The sequence below is a fragment of the Haplochromis burtoni genome, unplaced genomic scaffold (assembly GCF_018398535.1).
Source record: "Haplochromis burtoni strain Fernald_Lab_line unplaced genomic scaffold, NCSU_Asbu1 Contig_97, whole genome shotgun sequence".
In the NCBI taxonomy this organism is placed as follows: domain Eukaryota; kingdom Metazoa; phylum Chordata; class Actinopteri; order Cichliformes; family Cichlidae; genus Haplochromis; species Haplochromis burtoni.
The window spans coordinates 414727-431137 of record NW_024582458.1 but is presented as its reverse complement, the minus strand read 5'-3'; the positions used below and the strand labels follow the sequence as shown (position 1 = coordinate 431137).

The 16411-nt window shown below is 40.5% G+C and overlaps 2 protein-coding genes across 5 annotated transcripts; both read right to left on the bottom strand.

The window, feature by feature from the left end:
• Nucleotides 1–42: 42 nt before the first annotated feature.
• Nucleotides 43–4471, bottom strand: snrpe (small nuclear ribonucleoprotein polypeptide E). Its single transcript, XM_005933483.3, has 5 exons — nucleotides 4268–4471; nucleotides 3328–3354; nucleotides 3162–3224; nucleotides 1993–2071; nucleotides 43–259 (listed from the first exon to the last, which is right to left on the bottom strand). Exons 1-5 carry the CDS (start codon nucleotides 4319–4321, stop codon nucleotides 204–206), a joined length of 279 nt encoding a protein of 92 aa, XP_005933545.1. The 5' UTR covers nucleotides 4322–4471; the 3' UTR covers nucleotides 43–203.
• Nucleotides 4472–4856: 385 nt separating this feature from the next.
• Nucleotides 4857–13912, bottom strand: LOC102312437 (phenazine biosynthesis-like domain-containing protein 2). Of its 4 annotated transcripts, none has more exons than XM_042222894.1 (10): nucleotides 13713–13912; nucleotides 11104–11203; nucleotides 7528–7626; nucleotides 7237–7346; nucleotides 7079–7108; nucleotides 6893–6981; nucleotides 6562–6653; nucleotides 5781–5864; nucleotides 5518–5580; nucleotides 4857–5410 (listed from the first exon to the last, which is right to left on the bottom strand). In XM_042222894.1, the coding sequence occupies exons 1-10, from the start codon at nucleotides 13794–13796 to the stop codon at nucleotides 5298–5300; spliced, it is 864 nt and encodes a 287-aa protein (XP_042078828.1). In that variant the 5' UTR covers nucleotides 13797–13912; the 3' UTR covers nucleotides 4857–5297. The 4 variants fall into 4 exon arrangements, with proteins under 4 accessions (XP_042078828.1, XP_042078830.1, XP_042078829.1 ...); XM_042222896.1 differs by lacking the exon at nucleotides 13713–13912 and adding an exon at nucleotides 12134–12386; XM_042222895.1 differs by lacking the exon at nucleotides 7528–7626.
• Nucleotides 13913–16411: the final 2499 nt, after the last annotated feature.

The window sequence follows — 16411 nt, the reverse complement described above, 5'->3', positions numbered from 1 at the left end:
AACACATCTAGAGTCTGAAACACTAAAAAGTTAACAGAGAACTGTAAGAAAAAGAAAAACCTTTATTCTCCAAACAGATCCATGTGGTAGAAAGAAACAATTACAATATTCATGTCATAAACACAAACACTTAATCTCTGAAGAAAAACAAAAACCAATTTCTTCTACAAAAGTTGAAGTTTGTAGACATCTCCATTCTCGCCTCAGTTGGACACACTCTGCAGCAAGGTAATGTTGTCTCCCTTCAACATGATCCTCCCTGGGCAACACAGAAAAGAATGAAGGAGAGATCAAAGCTAAATTAGAACAGAACTGCCAGATGCTGGACAAGGGGAGGCACAAAGTGTCTGTTCACTTTCAGACAAAGCACCATGCCCCCATCAACGCTGGGTAAAGGTAATGTGAAATCTAACATCAGTATAAAGTGGATCAGTAGCCAGGGGCATGATGCAACAACAGAGCAATCCTCACCAACCACCTACAGTCCCCAACAAACACACACACAAAAATCCAAGAGTTGATTTCATTTACAATCCCAACTGCAAATAAGTTGTGATGCTGTGTAAATTGTAAATTAAAAACAGAATAAAATGACTTGTTTGTATGTATATATATATATAGACACCTATGGTCAGGTCCTCAGGCAGCACTGCGTTAAAATCAGACATAAGATAAGACAACCTTTATTAGTCCCACACGTGGGAAATTTGTTATGATTCTGTTATGGAAATCAGTGTCTGTGAACACAGCTCACTGTGCCATCCACAAATGCAGGTTGAAAGCCATATGTGAACATGATCCAGAAATTCCAGTCTGGGCCAAAGTTCATTCAAAATGAACTGAGAAAAAGAGGAAAACTGATCTGTGATCAGATGATTCAAGATTTTTGGAAAAAATGAACTCTGGACTAAAGAGGGGGACCATCTGCCTTATTATCAGTGTTCAGTTCATAAGCCTGCATCTCCGATGGTGGATTTATGCCTATGGAATTGACAGTTTGCAGGTGTGGAAAGACAGCAGTGCTGAACGTTGTATACAGACTTTAGAACAACATTTATATATATAATCCCGATGACGTCAAGACAACGCTAGACCGCATAGCACAGCTATTAAAACAGCATGGCTTCGTAGCAGCAGAGTCCAGCTGCAGAATTGACCTGCACTTTCAACATTTGAAAACATTTAGTACGTCACGAAACAGAAAATGCACCAAAGCAGACTGACGATTGTCTTGAAATTCTTACACGTGTTGTATGCTTGTATTTTGCTTCTTTGTTTCAAATCACTGTAAGTGTTTTTAATTACACTTTACATAGCATCCCAACATTTTCAGAATTGGGTTTGCAGTTTCTGGGATATGCAGGACAATTGTTTTTCAAAAATCCCCGAGAAACAACAATGTCTTGATGACACACAATTTTTCTTCATTCTTACCTTTTACAGTCAACCTTCCTAAAAATAATAAAGTAAAATAAAGTAAATAATAGAGGTGGGAATCACCATACATCCCACAATACGATATTATCACAATACTTAACGCACGATACGATATTATTGCAATTTTATTTATTATTATTATTATTATTAATGAAAACTATGCAGCCCATTCAGCAACAGAAGAATTTGAAAGTAAATTAAAACAAAATATAATTTTACATTAAATAAAAAAGTTTTAAACTTAATTAAAATAAAACATGTCTTAAATTAAAATAAGTAAACTGTCATGTTTATTGCTGCCAAAAAAAGTTAAACACATTTGGACAGTGAAGGAATGTCAGGATTCTTGCTCAGAAAAAGGATCAACATGCTCTGAAGTCAGAGCACAAAAACCTTTTTTGTAACAAAATATCGATTTCTGCTGTCCCTGTATCAATACATTATTAGCAAACAAAATATCACGATACTACACAGTATCGATTTTTCCCCCCACCCCTAGTAAATAAAGTAAAGTAAAATAATAAAACAGCTTTACAAAAAGTGATGCACTCTTACCCAATGGTTTTCTGTTCTTAGTCTTCATGTGGACTTCCTCAGCATCATCTAGAACCAGATTCATGTACTCATCGAAACCCTAAGGCAATGAGACACAAGACAACAAAAGTGAGTCACATTGGTTTAACTAGAACTTGTACATGCCTGATCTCACAGAAAGTTCAGCCTGAGTGGAAATGCTACTCATAGATCAGGCCATTTCAAGTTAGACCAAATCATTTTAAGCCATACTAGGATATAATGTGGCCATACGGGGAACAGCAAGTGACAAAGGTTTGTTCCCAGTGAGAGCTTATTTCTATCTAGATAGCAACACGCACATGGTGAAGATGACTTCTTTGATTTCTTTGGTGCGTATAAAACATTTCAGCCACTGCTACTTAGAGAAGGCTAAAGGGAATGCGAGTAAACAGTATGTAAAACTGGGCAGTGCTCGGTGTCAAAATGATGACATGGTACAGGAGCTCCACAGGGAACTGAGCCATCTCCACTCCTGTTCACCTTGCAGACCTTACTTACCACAAAACCAATAATTCTGCAGTGGTCAGATGCATCAATGATGGGCAGAATGAGTACAGAGCACTAATGGATGATTTGGTGGAGTTGTCAGAGAGGAATCAGCTGTTTCTGAATGTGAATAGGACCACAGAGATGACAGACTGACAGAAGAAAATGGGTGGCTATACCACCTCTGTCTATCCTGGGACAGGATGCTAATGTGGAGGAGGAGGACAAGTACCTGGTCATCCACACTGACAACAGGCTGAACTGGAAGACTAAGGTTGAGGCTGTATACAAGAAGATACACTGTGACACCAAATAAGTGGATAAACTGATCAGGAAGGCTGGCTCTGTGACTGGCTGCCAACTGGACACATTTGAACGTGTGTTACAGAGGGTGGTTACTGAGGCTCAGATTATGCTTCAGTAGGAAATCTGCATTGTAGCTTACAACATAATCAGAAATTCCCTTTAACCCTATGCCATAACCTTCCACATAACCTGACGCGCACCTCCTGAGGAATCTGCCTGCCAGGTCAAAGCAGCCCGCCACAACTGACTGGCCTGGAAGGTTACGACGTAGGGCTAAGAGGGGTTTCCACACTGCCCATCAACATCAAGCTTTATAAACTGACCAAGAACATGGAGAAAGGTTGTATGTTACTTACGATAATGCAGCCTTCTATCCGCATGTTCACCTGTTCATACAACCAAACCTGGATCCGTGAGCGCTGGGAATGAGAGAGAGAATAAACTGAATACAGTTTTATCTTCAAAATTACCAGAAAACAAAACTAATCAGAAGGATGCACGAAAAAGTTAAAAGCTACTTACATTTTGCAGGTACCTGAAAATGAGATTCTGACAACCACAGTCAAGGACATACACACAGACTCAAGTTCAACATGTTTATAGTTAAAATGTGCACATATGTTGTTAATGGTTATATTTGCATTTAGTCCAAGTTATTGGAAGTGATTCAGAGTCAGTTTGGGTCAGGGGTTCTTCCTGGCTTAAAATTGGCTTTTCGGCTTCATATCTTGAGGGCAAACTTTATTTTCCCCTGATCCTTTTGTAAATAAAAATCTGTTCAACAAATAATTAAAATATAGTTACATTTATTTTTGTCATTATTTTAGGTTTAGGTAATTCTTACATCATATTAGCAGTAATATCAGTTGCTGGCATTCCCATAAGAGACCATGTAAACGTGGATCGATAGCAAATCAAAGAAAACACTACCAAGTTTCACTAACAATTAAATATTTTTAAAATATTTGAGAAGATGAAAGTAATTCCAGTTTTATAGCTATTAACTGTCAAAACACTTTCGTTAGGTAAGTATTCCGTAACTTCCTCACTCTCCCACATCATATTATATTTTGGTGTTAATAACTATCGATTGGTGGGCCTAAAACCCTCCATATGGTATCATATTGAGTAGTTTGAAGGCAGAAATTAGCCTCTTTTGCGTTTAGCTATAACACGGAACCACAGAGCCGGTGTTTTCCCGGGATTAACGCGGCTAAGTCTATACACTGGCTTTCTGACTGCATTTCAATAAAACACATTTTTTTTCTGCAAACATATTTCATACCCGCGCGACTTCTTTGGGTGAAACTGGTCTTCACAAAAGCTTACAAGCCTTGTAAAACTCCTCTCCTCACATGAGTGACTACAAATGTTTACGAATGACTAAATGTTAGCCTAGCTGCTAAGCTATTGTAGCAACCAATTCAACCGCGCAGTGTCGTCCTGCAATACAAAAGGATACAATGGGCTGCACCATAACCTTCTGGACCTTCTGTCCTTGTCCTCTGTATGCCATTCCTCCAACTAATTATCAGCTGTAGGTATATGCTGAAAAAAATTGCACCTTTTGTTAAAAGAGTGCACCACAACGAAACTCTCACGTTGTGAGACGTCTTCAATGGCGGGTTTCCTTTCGCGTGCTCTACCAGCACGGTCTTGTGATGTGAAAGAGCGCCCCTGCCGGTGGGAGGTCACTATAAAAACACTAGAACAAATCAACGTTTATAACCTCGCGAGAACATACCTGTGCAAGTTTGCGGGCAGTGTGAAACGCGCCGTCTTTAGCATAAAAACAAACTAAAAAGACATGACAACATCCATCATCGTCTGTATGTGAAAAAAGTTAACATTCTCCAGCTCTAGGTGTAGTGCCATTTCCTGTTTCCTATGATAGAGCTATAGTATGTAACCAGAAATGTCAACTTTAAAAGAACTTAACTATGTCAGTGGGCCTCAAGTTTATTCCATTATTTTGTCAGTAAAAACCAGATCGGCAGAACTACATCTGTGCAGGAACAGATTATACAAAAAAAACAAAACAAACAAACATGTCATCATGATGACTTTTAATTTCAGGAATATGTACACGTTATTTAGGATCAAAACGAATCTGCAGTATCATTTTTTTAGTTTAGTCCATATCAGCTGTACTTCATTTTATTGAACCCCATTCATTATTAAGTAGCAAATGTTAAAAATTCTCCTGACCACAAGGCTAATCGTGACTCTTCGGATTTTACCTGCTGTGTTCTTGTGTTTCTGTTTTTATCATTTTAAAATCTTTTGGTTGTAATTTTTTTTGCTGTAATGAATGAGCGTAACAAAGCTATGTTAGCTGAATCATTTCAGGATAGAACAGTCAGGACTTGAGTGCGTTTTTTCTTTTTATTTTAGCCATCTAATTTTTAAACAAGAGCCATAAAGTGTCTATCTGCAGGGGCACAATGGTTATGATAGAACATCAGACGCCGTCTTCTTGGATGTGTCTCAGTCTACAGTTTGATTGTTCCCTGCAGAATAGTGATGGCCTGTCCAGCTATGTTGATTCTTCCATCATCCCTCAGTTCAAGTTCCAGCTCGCCACCACGACTGGAGCACTGGTAAGCTGCACAGACACAATAAGCAGGTTAATTATGGATAAAAGTGGAACACAACATCTGTTATCAGATAAATGACACATTAGTAAAAGGCGGAGAAGGTTCAAATACGTACCCAGCATTTTCTTCTTTCCTAGTTTTTCAGACCAGTAGCTACCTAGGATTGTGTGGTTAGAGCCTGCCAGAACAAAGAATGCATAGCAGGAATAGCTTAACACTTTCTCTCAGTAATAAGACACCTGTAAATGCATCCTCTTTAATCACTTTAGTCCAGCTGCTTATATGTAAACGTTTTTAGACACACAAACATGGTCAGAATTATGTTATTTGAGAAATAATGTCTATAGATTACATACTAGTAAAGAGCAACCATCTTACCAGTGACAGGATCCTCAGGGACGCCAAACCATGGAGAAAAGTCTCTCGAGTAGAAGTCATATCGTGGCTGGCAGTCAGGTGATCCTGTTTCCACATGTTAGCAGTGTTTGATATGTAATGTTTGTTGGCAGAAACATTCAGTGAATGTTGTTATACAAATTAAAATGGGCAACAAACGAGTCCACAGGATGGTGACGGCAAAGGAGAAATCGGCGCACCATTTGTCCTGTGATCAAACATTTCCCCAGAGCTCAACCCAAGTGAAGGCCTATATCAGGGGTCCCCAATCCCAGTCCACGAGGGCCGGTGTCCCTGCAGGTTTTAGATCTCACCCTGGGTCAACACACCTGAATCACATGATTAGTTCATTACCAGGCCTCTGGAGAACTTCAAGACATGTTGAGGAGGTCAGTTAACCTTTAAATCAGCAGTGTTGGATCAAGGACAAATCTAAACCCTGCAGGGACACCGGCCCTCGTGGACTGGGATTGGGGACCCCTGGCCTATATTATGAGTGGAATCATAGACTGTGCTCTTCATCACCATCATCATTAAAACACCAAATGAGGGAATGTTTTTGGCAGAGTGCTGTTCATCCCTCTAACAGAGGTCCATTGAAGCTTTTCTGATGGTACATGGTGGGACCACACCTCGCTTAAACACTTCATGTTGGGTTTCCTCTGGTTTATTCCTTACTGTTACGTCTTCATTTTAATGGAATTACTACATGTGGTCCGATCCAGCAAGTCTACAACTCTACGAAACGCACAGCTCTGATTACCTTTCATAGTGATGATGACGGCGCAGAATCTTCCACTTCTCTCAGTATTCTCAAGAGCCACAGTGTCAACTTTCAGATCGGTAAGCGCAGAGCTGGAGATAATACACAAAAAGCACATATACATTTACTAAAACGTGATGAGTGGGTGTAGAAGGCCAGTTGCTTGATTATTTGTTTGGGCTTTAAACATATGAATAAGCCCCACTAGCCGGGCACCTGAGAAATATAATTGATTGTTGTTGCTGAACAAATGTTTAAGATCTCATGAACAGTAGGACCACTATTGAGATTCCTTTGAATTTGGCAACAAGCAAAGTGTTTTTTAACCAACATGTCACAGCTGTCAGCCAGTCGAATCAGCAGCTTCTTGGTGTTGTAGCAAAATAAAACTTCCTGAACCGGGAGGTTTCCGACTGCCGCCTGTGTCACACATGTAAAAGGCAGAGACTTAGCTGAACACACACACAGGAATGTAGTTACACTTTCACAAACTGTTCAGAAAAATGTGATTTCTGACCTTGATGGTGTCTTTGAAGTCGTTGGGATCCTGAAATAAAGGGAGTTCAGAAAGAAAGCCATTTTATACACTGTTAATGAAACACAAGAACTCGTTTTTTTACATTACAGGATCTGATTAAATTGTTCATGTAACTAAACAGGAAAAGTTTATTTTACCACTCTGGTGGGGGGATTCAGAGGAAAGTCCATGATGTACCCTTCCTCCTTCTGGGTGACGGAAAGATCTCCACTTTTGGTCTCAAACACCAGGGTGGGATTTACATTTTCTGAAGGAAAAAAATCCATTACATGGTTACATGCTGGCACCTCTTTGCTCCTTCTTGCAGTCAGCTGCATTGTGCATTACAGGCATCTTTTAAAATAGCTCCAGCGGCCTTTTCTAGTGCACCATGATGTCACTTTTTTGTTTTTTGAAAAACCTTTTTATGTGCAAATGTTGCATCTTACTGATGTGTTGGAATAGCACTGCTGCAGAGGCCAGAGTGGCATGACCGCACAGGTCTACTTCAGTAGTTGGTGTAAACCATCGAAGGCGGAATCTTGATCCTGTTAATCACACATTTAAGACTTTTTTCAGTTTTGTTTTGGTATTAGTTTCAAATACACAGAGTTAAGCAGTGTAGATAATAATGTTAGTGATTGGCTTACATCCACAAAGGTCTTCAAGGTCCAATTAATGATTTATTGGTTAAAGATTGACAAAAAGCCTTATAATTTAGAAACCATCATTGGCCTCCCGTCCACACTGAGACGGCGTTTTCCCCGAAGGAAAACGCAGCGTTCTCAAAACGCTCTCGAAAACGCATACATTTGAAGACGGTGCTTTGGCATGGCACTGTGGACTGAAAACGCAGACTTTCAAAAACGATGGCACATGTTACTCATATGATGCAGTCATGTGACCAATTAAACAAAGATCGAGTAGGGCATTACACAGCAGTTGTTTTGTTTGCTCTCAATTTTGACAGCCCTATTAAAGATTAATATCAGTTTCTACATTCTTTAATTCTCACTCACTTTTGCAACGTTGTACTTTTGTGTTACTCGCAGCAACAACTCCACCTCATTGTTAGTCCATTTAAAAAAAACTTGGTGTTTTTCCTCAACATTTTGCCGCAACGTTTCAAAGAGCCGGAAAGTAAATAAACGGCAGATAGAAATGAGGTAGGTCGAATCTTCTTGCGTTTTACGCATGCACAGTACTGGAACGTAAGCATTTTCGGCCGTTTCACAACTCTGTGAAAACGAATTAAGACGCTAGTGTGGATGCAGAGCGTTTTCAGATGAAAATGCCGTTTTCAAATCTATCCGGGCTAGTGTGGACGTAGCCTTAGAGAAGCTGCTCATAGCTGGAAGTCATTAAATTGTGGGAGATGAGGAAAAAATGTGGGAGATGGCTCTACAACATCTGTGTGTGAGCAGAGAACTGCAAATGCCAGATGATATTTTTGGCAAATTACAAGAAGAATACTGAACTGTTACTGTCATGGTTTGGGTTCACTTTTTACTTATTTAATCTAAATATCAGGCACTCTTTAAAAAGTCATACATGCTTTGATCTTATTACATATGGACTATTGTAATTCCCTCTAATATGGGCTCAACCAGTTTTTTCTCCTTTCTCAGCAAATATAATTCAGAGTATTCTTCAAAAGTCACATTTTTAAGTCTGAAGTTAAACTTATTGTATCTGTTCCTGCTTCTTCTTTGTCTTTGTGTTAATGATACCTGCATTCCTCTTGGACCAACTGCACACTGCATTTTTCACTGTGACAGCTTGTTGCACAGTTCTTTGGACTCCATACAATGTAACATTTTGACCTGACAGACTGCTGAGGACAGTTTGTGCACAAAGTGAGTACAATGCAGCTTTGTGTGTGTTTAACTGTATAGGATCTCTCTAAACATAAGCTATTGAACAGATAAACTTGAAAAATAATGACCTCCTGCTATGGTTGTGGGTTGTGGGTCCTTAATTCTGCCTGACGGCACTAGTTTAATTTTGCTGAAGGCTAACCTTTCATGAATGACATTTCTCAATAGGTACAAAGTGCCATGAAATAGACTTTATGGTGATTTAAAGATATTTTTCTCTAATTAACTGTATTTTGATCCTGAAATGTCTGTTGTCTCACTTTGTTAACAGAGCCACTGGTTTGATTCAGACACTCCTAACTGTTCCTGCAGCTCACATCATTACAAAATGACGTGGCATTTTCTCTTAGAGCCTCACAGCTGTGCAAATTCTTCACCACTACTCACAGCTTCTTCTTTTTTTTTTTAATAGTGACTCCATTTTTTCCTATCATACAATTTCCTTGACTCATTTATTTCACTTGTCATGTTATTCAGGTTTTCAGGTTTTTGTTATTTTATTTCAGTCTTTTTTATTTTCTGCAAATACGATATACTACGATTCTTATAACTATAAAGTCATACAAACTTGTTAATCCATATTGAAAAATTTCTATCCTGCACCTATAGGGACTAGAGATGGACCGATCCGATATTACGTATCGGTATCGGTCCGATACTGACCTAAATGACTGGATCGGATATCGGAGAAAAATAAAAAATGTAATCCGATCCATTAAATATCACGAAAGCACCTCACAAAACTTGCAACACGCCGTAACTCACCGCAGAACGTTAGCAGTTGGAGCAGTTGCATCACGTGATAGAGCAGCTGTGGCATGCGGGACCTGTCGGTGGTCTGGATAGCATGTGGAGCTTCGCTAGCAACCTGGCATTTCATCTCCGCTAGCATTTCATCTCCGACAAAGTTATCCCCGAGAGAAGTAAAGCAAGCGTGTAAGTCCATCTCTGAATGTTTGTAAAGCATTCCCACGCTAAGCTTAACGAGCGACTGCCTCTCGCTCTCCGGCTGGTACTTCAATCGTGAAACTGCTTAAATGATCAGCTGATCAGCTTTTCTGTCGCGAGTCCGTCTTTGTTTTTGGCCCACTTCGCACCAGAAAGAGCAAACCAGCGGCTGAACAACAGCAGCACGTTTAAGCTTGATAAGCTGTTGTTAGAATTTATTTAATATTACTTTCTACACCAGGATCTTTTTCTACGTAGCTGACGGCTGGTAACTGTGCAGGGGCGGATCTAGCAAAGTTTAGCCAGGGGGGCCGATTGTGCCCCCTTTTCACTGTTCATGCCCTAAGACATACTTTTCTTTCTTATTCTCATTTAAAATGTCGAGCTTTTAATAAATAATTATCTGACACCCAAAGTTTTAATTTGATGCAAAATGAATAGAAGTCAATTACTGTATATAGTGACTATTAAGTCTAATATATATACCCTAGTAAGCTATAGTACTTTTTACTTTGGGAAGGTACCATCTGTGCAGTCTGCAATTTTGTTGAAGAAAGATGTTGAATCTATTTAAAATTTCTTGAAAAATAATTGATTTCTGTGCATTTTTTTTCACACTGCATCAAATTAAGGTTGATTACGTCGATTAAGCATCATGAGGTGGCGCGTGAGGGGTGGTTCCCTATTTTTTATTTATTTATTTTTGTTGTTGCTGGGAGTTGGAACCCTATTAGTTAGGTTGCTTAATATTTACGCTAAGTACTCTTTAAAATACCAGAATAGGGATGATGGTGTAGGTTTAAGTTTATTAGATTGATCAGTATTGCTGAACTATGAAATTTTTTTTTTTGCATACAGGTATAACAGAATAGCTTTAGTGTAGTTGTTGTTTTAAACTTGAGTATGAACTTGCAGACTTGCAAAATGCAGCAAGATATTTTAAAAAAACAGTTTTGTTGATTAAAAAACACTATATCGGATTCATATCGGTATCGGCAGATATCCAAATTTATGATATCGGTATCGGACATAAAAAAGTGGTATCGTGCCATCTCTAATGGACTACTTTTAAGTTTAAACAGTATGTGAATCATACACCATACTGTATACTTTTGAAAGGGAGCTTTCCATTACAGCATTATAATCTAAGAGGCTTTGGAATTGGCAACCCAAATGTGATCTGAATTAAAACAGACATACCTGTAGTAAAGCTATCAGAGGGATTAATCCTGGTGATGAAAGCAGTTTCTGAGAGGTTCATCTCTGCTGCTATCTTGTAATACAAGTCATCACTCAGCTCCTGTTAGAAACACACGATTTGATGAGTAAATATAAATATTTGTGATGAGTGTAAATATGCACTGATATGAGCTGCTATGACCACGGTTCCAGATTAACTGGGGTTTATGGAAGCCCGTTTCCGCCACTAAAAAAAAAAAAAGGATCCATAAATAAAAATTTCGAGTTATTTTCTCGAATTCCGAGTTAGTTTCTCGAAATTCCGAGTTATTTCTCGAAATTCGAGTTATTTCTCGAAATTTCGAGTTATTATCTCGAAATTTCGAGTTATTTTCTCGAAATTTCGACATATTAACTCAAAATTTTGAGAAAAGCAACTCGAAATTTCGAGTTAGCGCTGCCAATCAGTAATCTACGTGAATGACGTCATTTCCATGTTACCCGGAAGCTGAAGCCCTCAGCTACAAATGCTACAGCTAAGCTACCGGTATTACATCCAGTCGTGAATGCACAGATTGCTGAGTGTTTTCAGCCTGGCTTCACAAATGATGAAATCCCTGTGTTATTAGCTGAATCACATGGTGTTACTATCAGCAAACGTACTCGCGAAAGCGCCAATTTGTTGGGATCCGTTTTTGAGTGCGCGTTCCTCTGCGCCATATGCTTCCGGGTAACAAGAAAGCGACCTCATTCACGTATATTTTTGATTGGCAGAGCTAACTCGAAATTTTGAGAAAAGTAACTCGAAATTTCGAGAAAATAACTCGAAATTTCGAGTTATGGATACTAGCTTTTTTGTTTTTATTTAGTGGCGGAAACGGGCTTCCTTAGGGGTTGGTCGAACAGATGTGTGGTAGACTTGCTTTTCAGGAGCAGCTACCAACAAAACAGCAAATAAACACCAAATACTTCATCTGTGATATTTGTGAGGTTACCTCAATCTTGTTGCTCATGATGAACAACTAAATGTTTAAAAATGTCGCGAGTGTACCTGGTGATATTCTCATGCAGGAGGCGATCGTGAAAACGGCAAACAATTAACACCACGCCGATGCTGTTCACAGGCAAGCAAGAGCAAACGATCGGGAGAATCTTGTCGTCGTTATCGTTCCCCTCGTACGTGTTATTGCTCCGATTTCAGTGTTTTCGCTTCACAACTAAAGAGTGTAGTTTACTTTGTGTTCACTCAAATGGAGTCGAGTCAACTAGCTCCACCTGTGGCCGAGCGCCACAGCCTACAGCCAGATTAACTTGTGACACATCTGCACCTGGCTCTATCGCCACGTTTGAATTCGTTTCATGCACAATACATTTGGAACTTTCTATTTTTTGCATGTCTTGCAAATAAACCTTTAAAATAAATGAAATGGTATTATGTATTTATTTGTGGCCTACATCAGTAAGAAATGCACAATTATATACACAAAGTTATAGAAATCACCACTCCCGTTGTTCATGATGATTTCAATATTTCTTCCCATAACAAAGAAATACGTCTTGAACAAATATATGACACGTTCATATTTCACTGGTGTTGTAACATCACATCCTGTAAGCATAGTCTGCCTGTGTCTTTTCTCTGGAAATCAACATTTTCAGCCAGTATAGGTAAAACAACAACATGGCTGGAGAGAGTTTGTATGAGTTGTATAATTGTGGTTAATCTATAAACATTTGTAAGGAGATGGCAGTTACCGTGAATTTACAGCTGTTACACAGTGATTAGTAATAAACAGAGCCAGTGAGAGTGATTGGATTTAAGAAAGTGAGTGACTCAGGTGTGTCAGTTGGTTTGTCATCTGTGTTTGAGTGTGGGGGAGAGCTAGAAATGTTTACTTCTAATGCTAAGCAAGGAATATTCATGATTTATTTCCAAAACTTGCATATGATCTGCAATTTGTAGCAGATCTACTGACCATCACATAGCAGCTGGAGCAGTCTCAAATGGAGGCCAGACTACAAATGTTGTGCATGCTAAATAAACAGAAACAAATGATCCCTGTTGTCTTTACTTAATGATTGGTTTTAGTCCTGACAATCCACATTGCTGTCATTGCATCTTTCAACATGTTTGTGGGTCGATTTGAATGATCCAGATGTAAGTGTAGCCACTCAGCTTCTTCTGCAGATATGTCACAAGTTAATCTAGTAGTAGCACTTGGCCACAGGTGGCAGTAGTGGACTGACCTCCATTTGAGACTTCATCTTTCTAAAGCAGATGATTGTAAGCTTCTGGCAGGCAAACAGACGAAGTTTGCTGACTGAAAAATAATAAACAACTAAATAAGTTAATTAGAAGCAGCAGGCTGATGTATCTTATTGTGTGTATCTGTTCTTGTGTGATAAGAAAGTTTTCAGGGGAAAGCAAAAAAAAAAAAAACCCACTTTAATTTTCATGGTTTGATTGATAAAAGATTGTTTGAGTTAAAATACCTTTAAACACACATGTTTGTCGAGCTTGTTTTGCAGAACGAATTTCTGCTTCTGGTCTGCACTTGTGCGAAGCACCGATGCAGGCCGCCATAGCGCCAGACTACACATTAAGCTGTGGCCTAAATAGTTTTACTCACATGCAGAAGTGGACAAATTGCCGCAGGGTTTCCCTTGAACGGCAAATTGGTGAAGGAATCCAGCGTGTACACTGGTATCTCCATTGTAGGTAAGCGAAGGAAGACGAAAATGGCTTAAAAAAGGAAGACGAAATGGCTTAAAAGTCAAGAGCCTCCTTCTTCAGCTCCGTTTTTGGTGGACAAAGTCCGCACCCACTGCTTTTTTTTTTTTAACTAGAACTTTATTAATCAATCAGTGAGTACAACATACAAACAGATGAGGTATACAAGAGAGTAGAACATGAATACAAATAACCAGGAGTACAAAATAATGCAGTTTCACGTGCAATGTTTCCAATAGATTAGACAGTAGCAGCAAAGGCTGTCATACAGTTGTCCTGCAGCTGCTTACCAGAGAAAAGATGAGTTTGATGATTGTGAGATAATTTCACGCAGAGATGGAGAAAGATGTAAGAAAGACATGACAGGAGGAAGAAGAGCGCTTATCTTTTTAAAAGGAGCGCTCAGTGACATTTGATGAACTGGAAGTCTAGCGCACCTTCATTCAAGACCTACTGTTACTTACTCTTTGAGTACATTTCAGAGCCTGTAGTTTTACACTTTTGCCGAGTAAAGAAGTCAAATCAGTCCTTGCCAGAGTAATTCTTATCTGCACTTCTGCTCAAATAACAAGTGTGTGTAAATTTTACCACCGCTGCAGTCAGGTGGCGCCACTAGCGGGTTTTGATATGGGCGACATGGGCGGTTGCCCGGGGCGGCATCGTAGTGGGGGGCGGCATAACGGGCATCGGCAAAAAAAAAGTTGCTCGTACTCATGCTGCCCCGACATCATGCCAGCGCATTCTGGGGATGTCATAGGCACCGATCGGTGTTCTTGCGGCCATTTGCGGGGAGTAAGGGCGCCCTCCGTTTGCGAGCTGCGCTTGCTGCTTGCGGCACAAGGAGGAGAGGGCGTGGCGGCGGGGATTTCAAATCAAATCACTTTTATTGTCACATCACATGTGCAGATACACTGGTACAGCACATGTGAGTGAAATTCTTGTGTGCGAGCTTCACAAGCAACAGAGGTGTGCAAAATACAATAACATAAGAACAAGCAAAATATAAGAATGGCTTGCAGAATCTTTTCAGTCTCCTGAGAAAGAAGAGGAGCTGCTGCGCCTTCTTCACTGTGTGTACTGACCACGTAAGATCCTCAGCCAGATGTACACCAAGGAACCGGAAGCTGCTCACTCTCTCCACAGCAGCGCCGTTGATGGTGATGGGGGTGCGTACTTCTCTGCACCTCCGGAAGTCCACTATCAACTCCTTTGTCTTTGCGACGTTGAGGGTGAGATGGTTGTCTCGACACCAGTGGGTCAGGGCGCTGACCTCCTCCCTGTAGGCCATCTCATCACCTTTGGTGATAAGAGCCACCACTGTAGTGTCATCCGCAAACTTCCCAATGATGTTGGAGTTGCTAATGGCCGTGCAGTCGTAGGTGTAGAGTGAGTAGAGTGGGGTGGCTCAGGTGGTAGAGCAGATCAGCTACTGATCGGAAGGTTGGTGGTTCGATCCTTGGCTTCCTCAGTCTGCATGCCAAATATCCTTGGGCAAGATACTAACCCAGAGTTGCCCTCCGATGCGTTCATCGGAGTATGAATCTGTGTGAATGTAGTTTAGGTTACACTTGAGTTGTATGAGTGGGGGTGAATGAGGCATGTTGCTTTGAGTACTCCGGGAGAGTAGAAAAGCGCTATATAAGAATCAGTCCATTTACCAGTACAGGACAGGGCTCAGTACGCACCAGTGTGGATGAGGTGATGCTGCCCAGTCTGACCACTTGGCGTCTGTCAGACAGGAAGCTAAGGATCCAGCTGCAGAGGGAGCTGCTCAGTCCTAAATCCTGCAGTTTCCTGTCCAGCTTCGAGGGAACGATGGTATTGAATGCTGAGCTGTAATCTACAAACAGCATTCTCACATACGTGTCTCTCTTCTCCAGGTGTGACAGGGCAGTATGTAGTGTCAGGGCTATGGCATCATCAGTGGACCTGTTGTGGCGGTATGCAAATTGTAGAGGGTCCAGTGAGTCAGGCAGTGCAGAGCAAACGAAGTCCCTGATCAGCTTCTCGAAGCATTTGCTCACGATGGAGGTCAGGGCTACAGGTCGCCAGTCGTTCAATGAGGAGATGGTGGAGGATTTGGGTACAGGGACGAAGGAGGCCATTTTGAAGCAGGCTGGGACTACAGACAGAGAGAGGGAAAGGTTGAAGATGTGCGTGAACACTCCAGCCAGCTGAGCCGCGCATGACTTGAAGACGCGGCCGGGAATCCCGTCCGGACCAGTAGCTTTGCGCGCGTTCACCTTCCTGAAGCACTTCCTTCTCATATCCTCACATCCTCCTCAGTTGGTTATTAGCACCATCTAATAACCAACTCGCAAAATAAAACAAACAAACACGAAAACACCAGACATTATGATACAGACTTATAATCTGCACCGACATTTTTTCGAAATTCTATACCGAAAAGTGAGCGCGAGAGCCCTCGGTGCGCCTACTTGCTGCTGAAGTCAAAGTAAACTTTATTGTCATCTCCACTATATAAGTACAGTATATAGAGAGCCGAGACGGCGAGGCTCCAGTTACAGCAGTGCAAGTAAACAAACAATAAATATAAGTAGAGTAAGAAAATAAATATACACTTTAGGACTCGGGGTA

What these genes read in the sequence shown, in the direction of transcription:
- snrpe (XM_005933483.3), bottom strand. Translation starts at nt 4,321, where the DNA reads ATGGCATACAGAGGACAAGGACAGAAGGTCCAGAAGGTTATGGTGCAG. An exon ending in AGGTTATGGTGCAGCCCATT is followed by an intron (nt 3,355 to 4,267) that starts GTATCCTTTTGT and finishes TGTGGTTGTCAG; the next exon opens with AATCTCATTTTCAGGTACCT. An exon ending in TAAGAACAGAAAACCATTGG is followed by an intron (nt 260 to 1,992) that starts GTAAGAGTGCAT and finishes TGTGTTGCCCAG; the next exon opens with GGAGGATCATGTTGAAGGGA.
- LOC102312437 (XM_042222894.1), bottom strand. Translation starts at nt 13,796, where the DNA reads ATGGAGATACCAGTGTACACGCTGGATTCCTTCACCAATTTGCCGTTC. An exon ending in AGTGCTATTCCAACACATCA is followed by an intron (nt 7,347 to 7,527) that starts GTAAGATGCAAC and finishes TTTTTCCTTCAG; the next exon opens with AAAATGTAAATCCCACCCTG. An exon ending in ACTTCAAAGACACCATCAAG is followed by an intron (nt 6,982 to 7,078) that starts GTCAGAAATCAC and finishes TGTGTGACACAG; the next exon opens with GCGGCAGTCGGAAACCTCCC.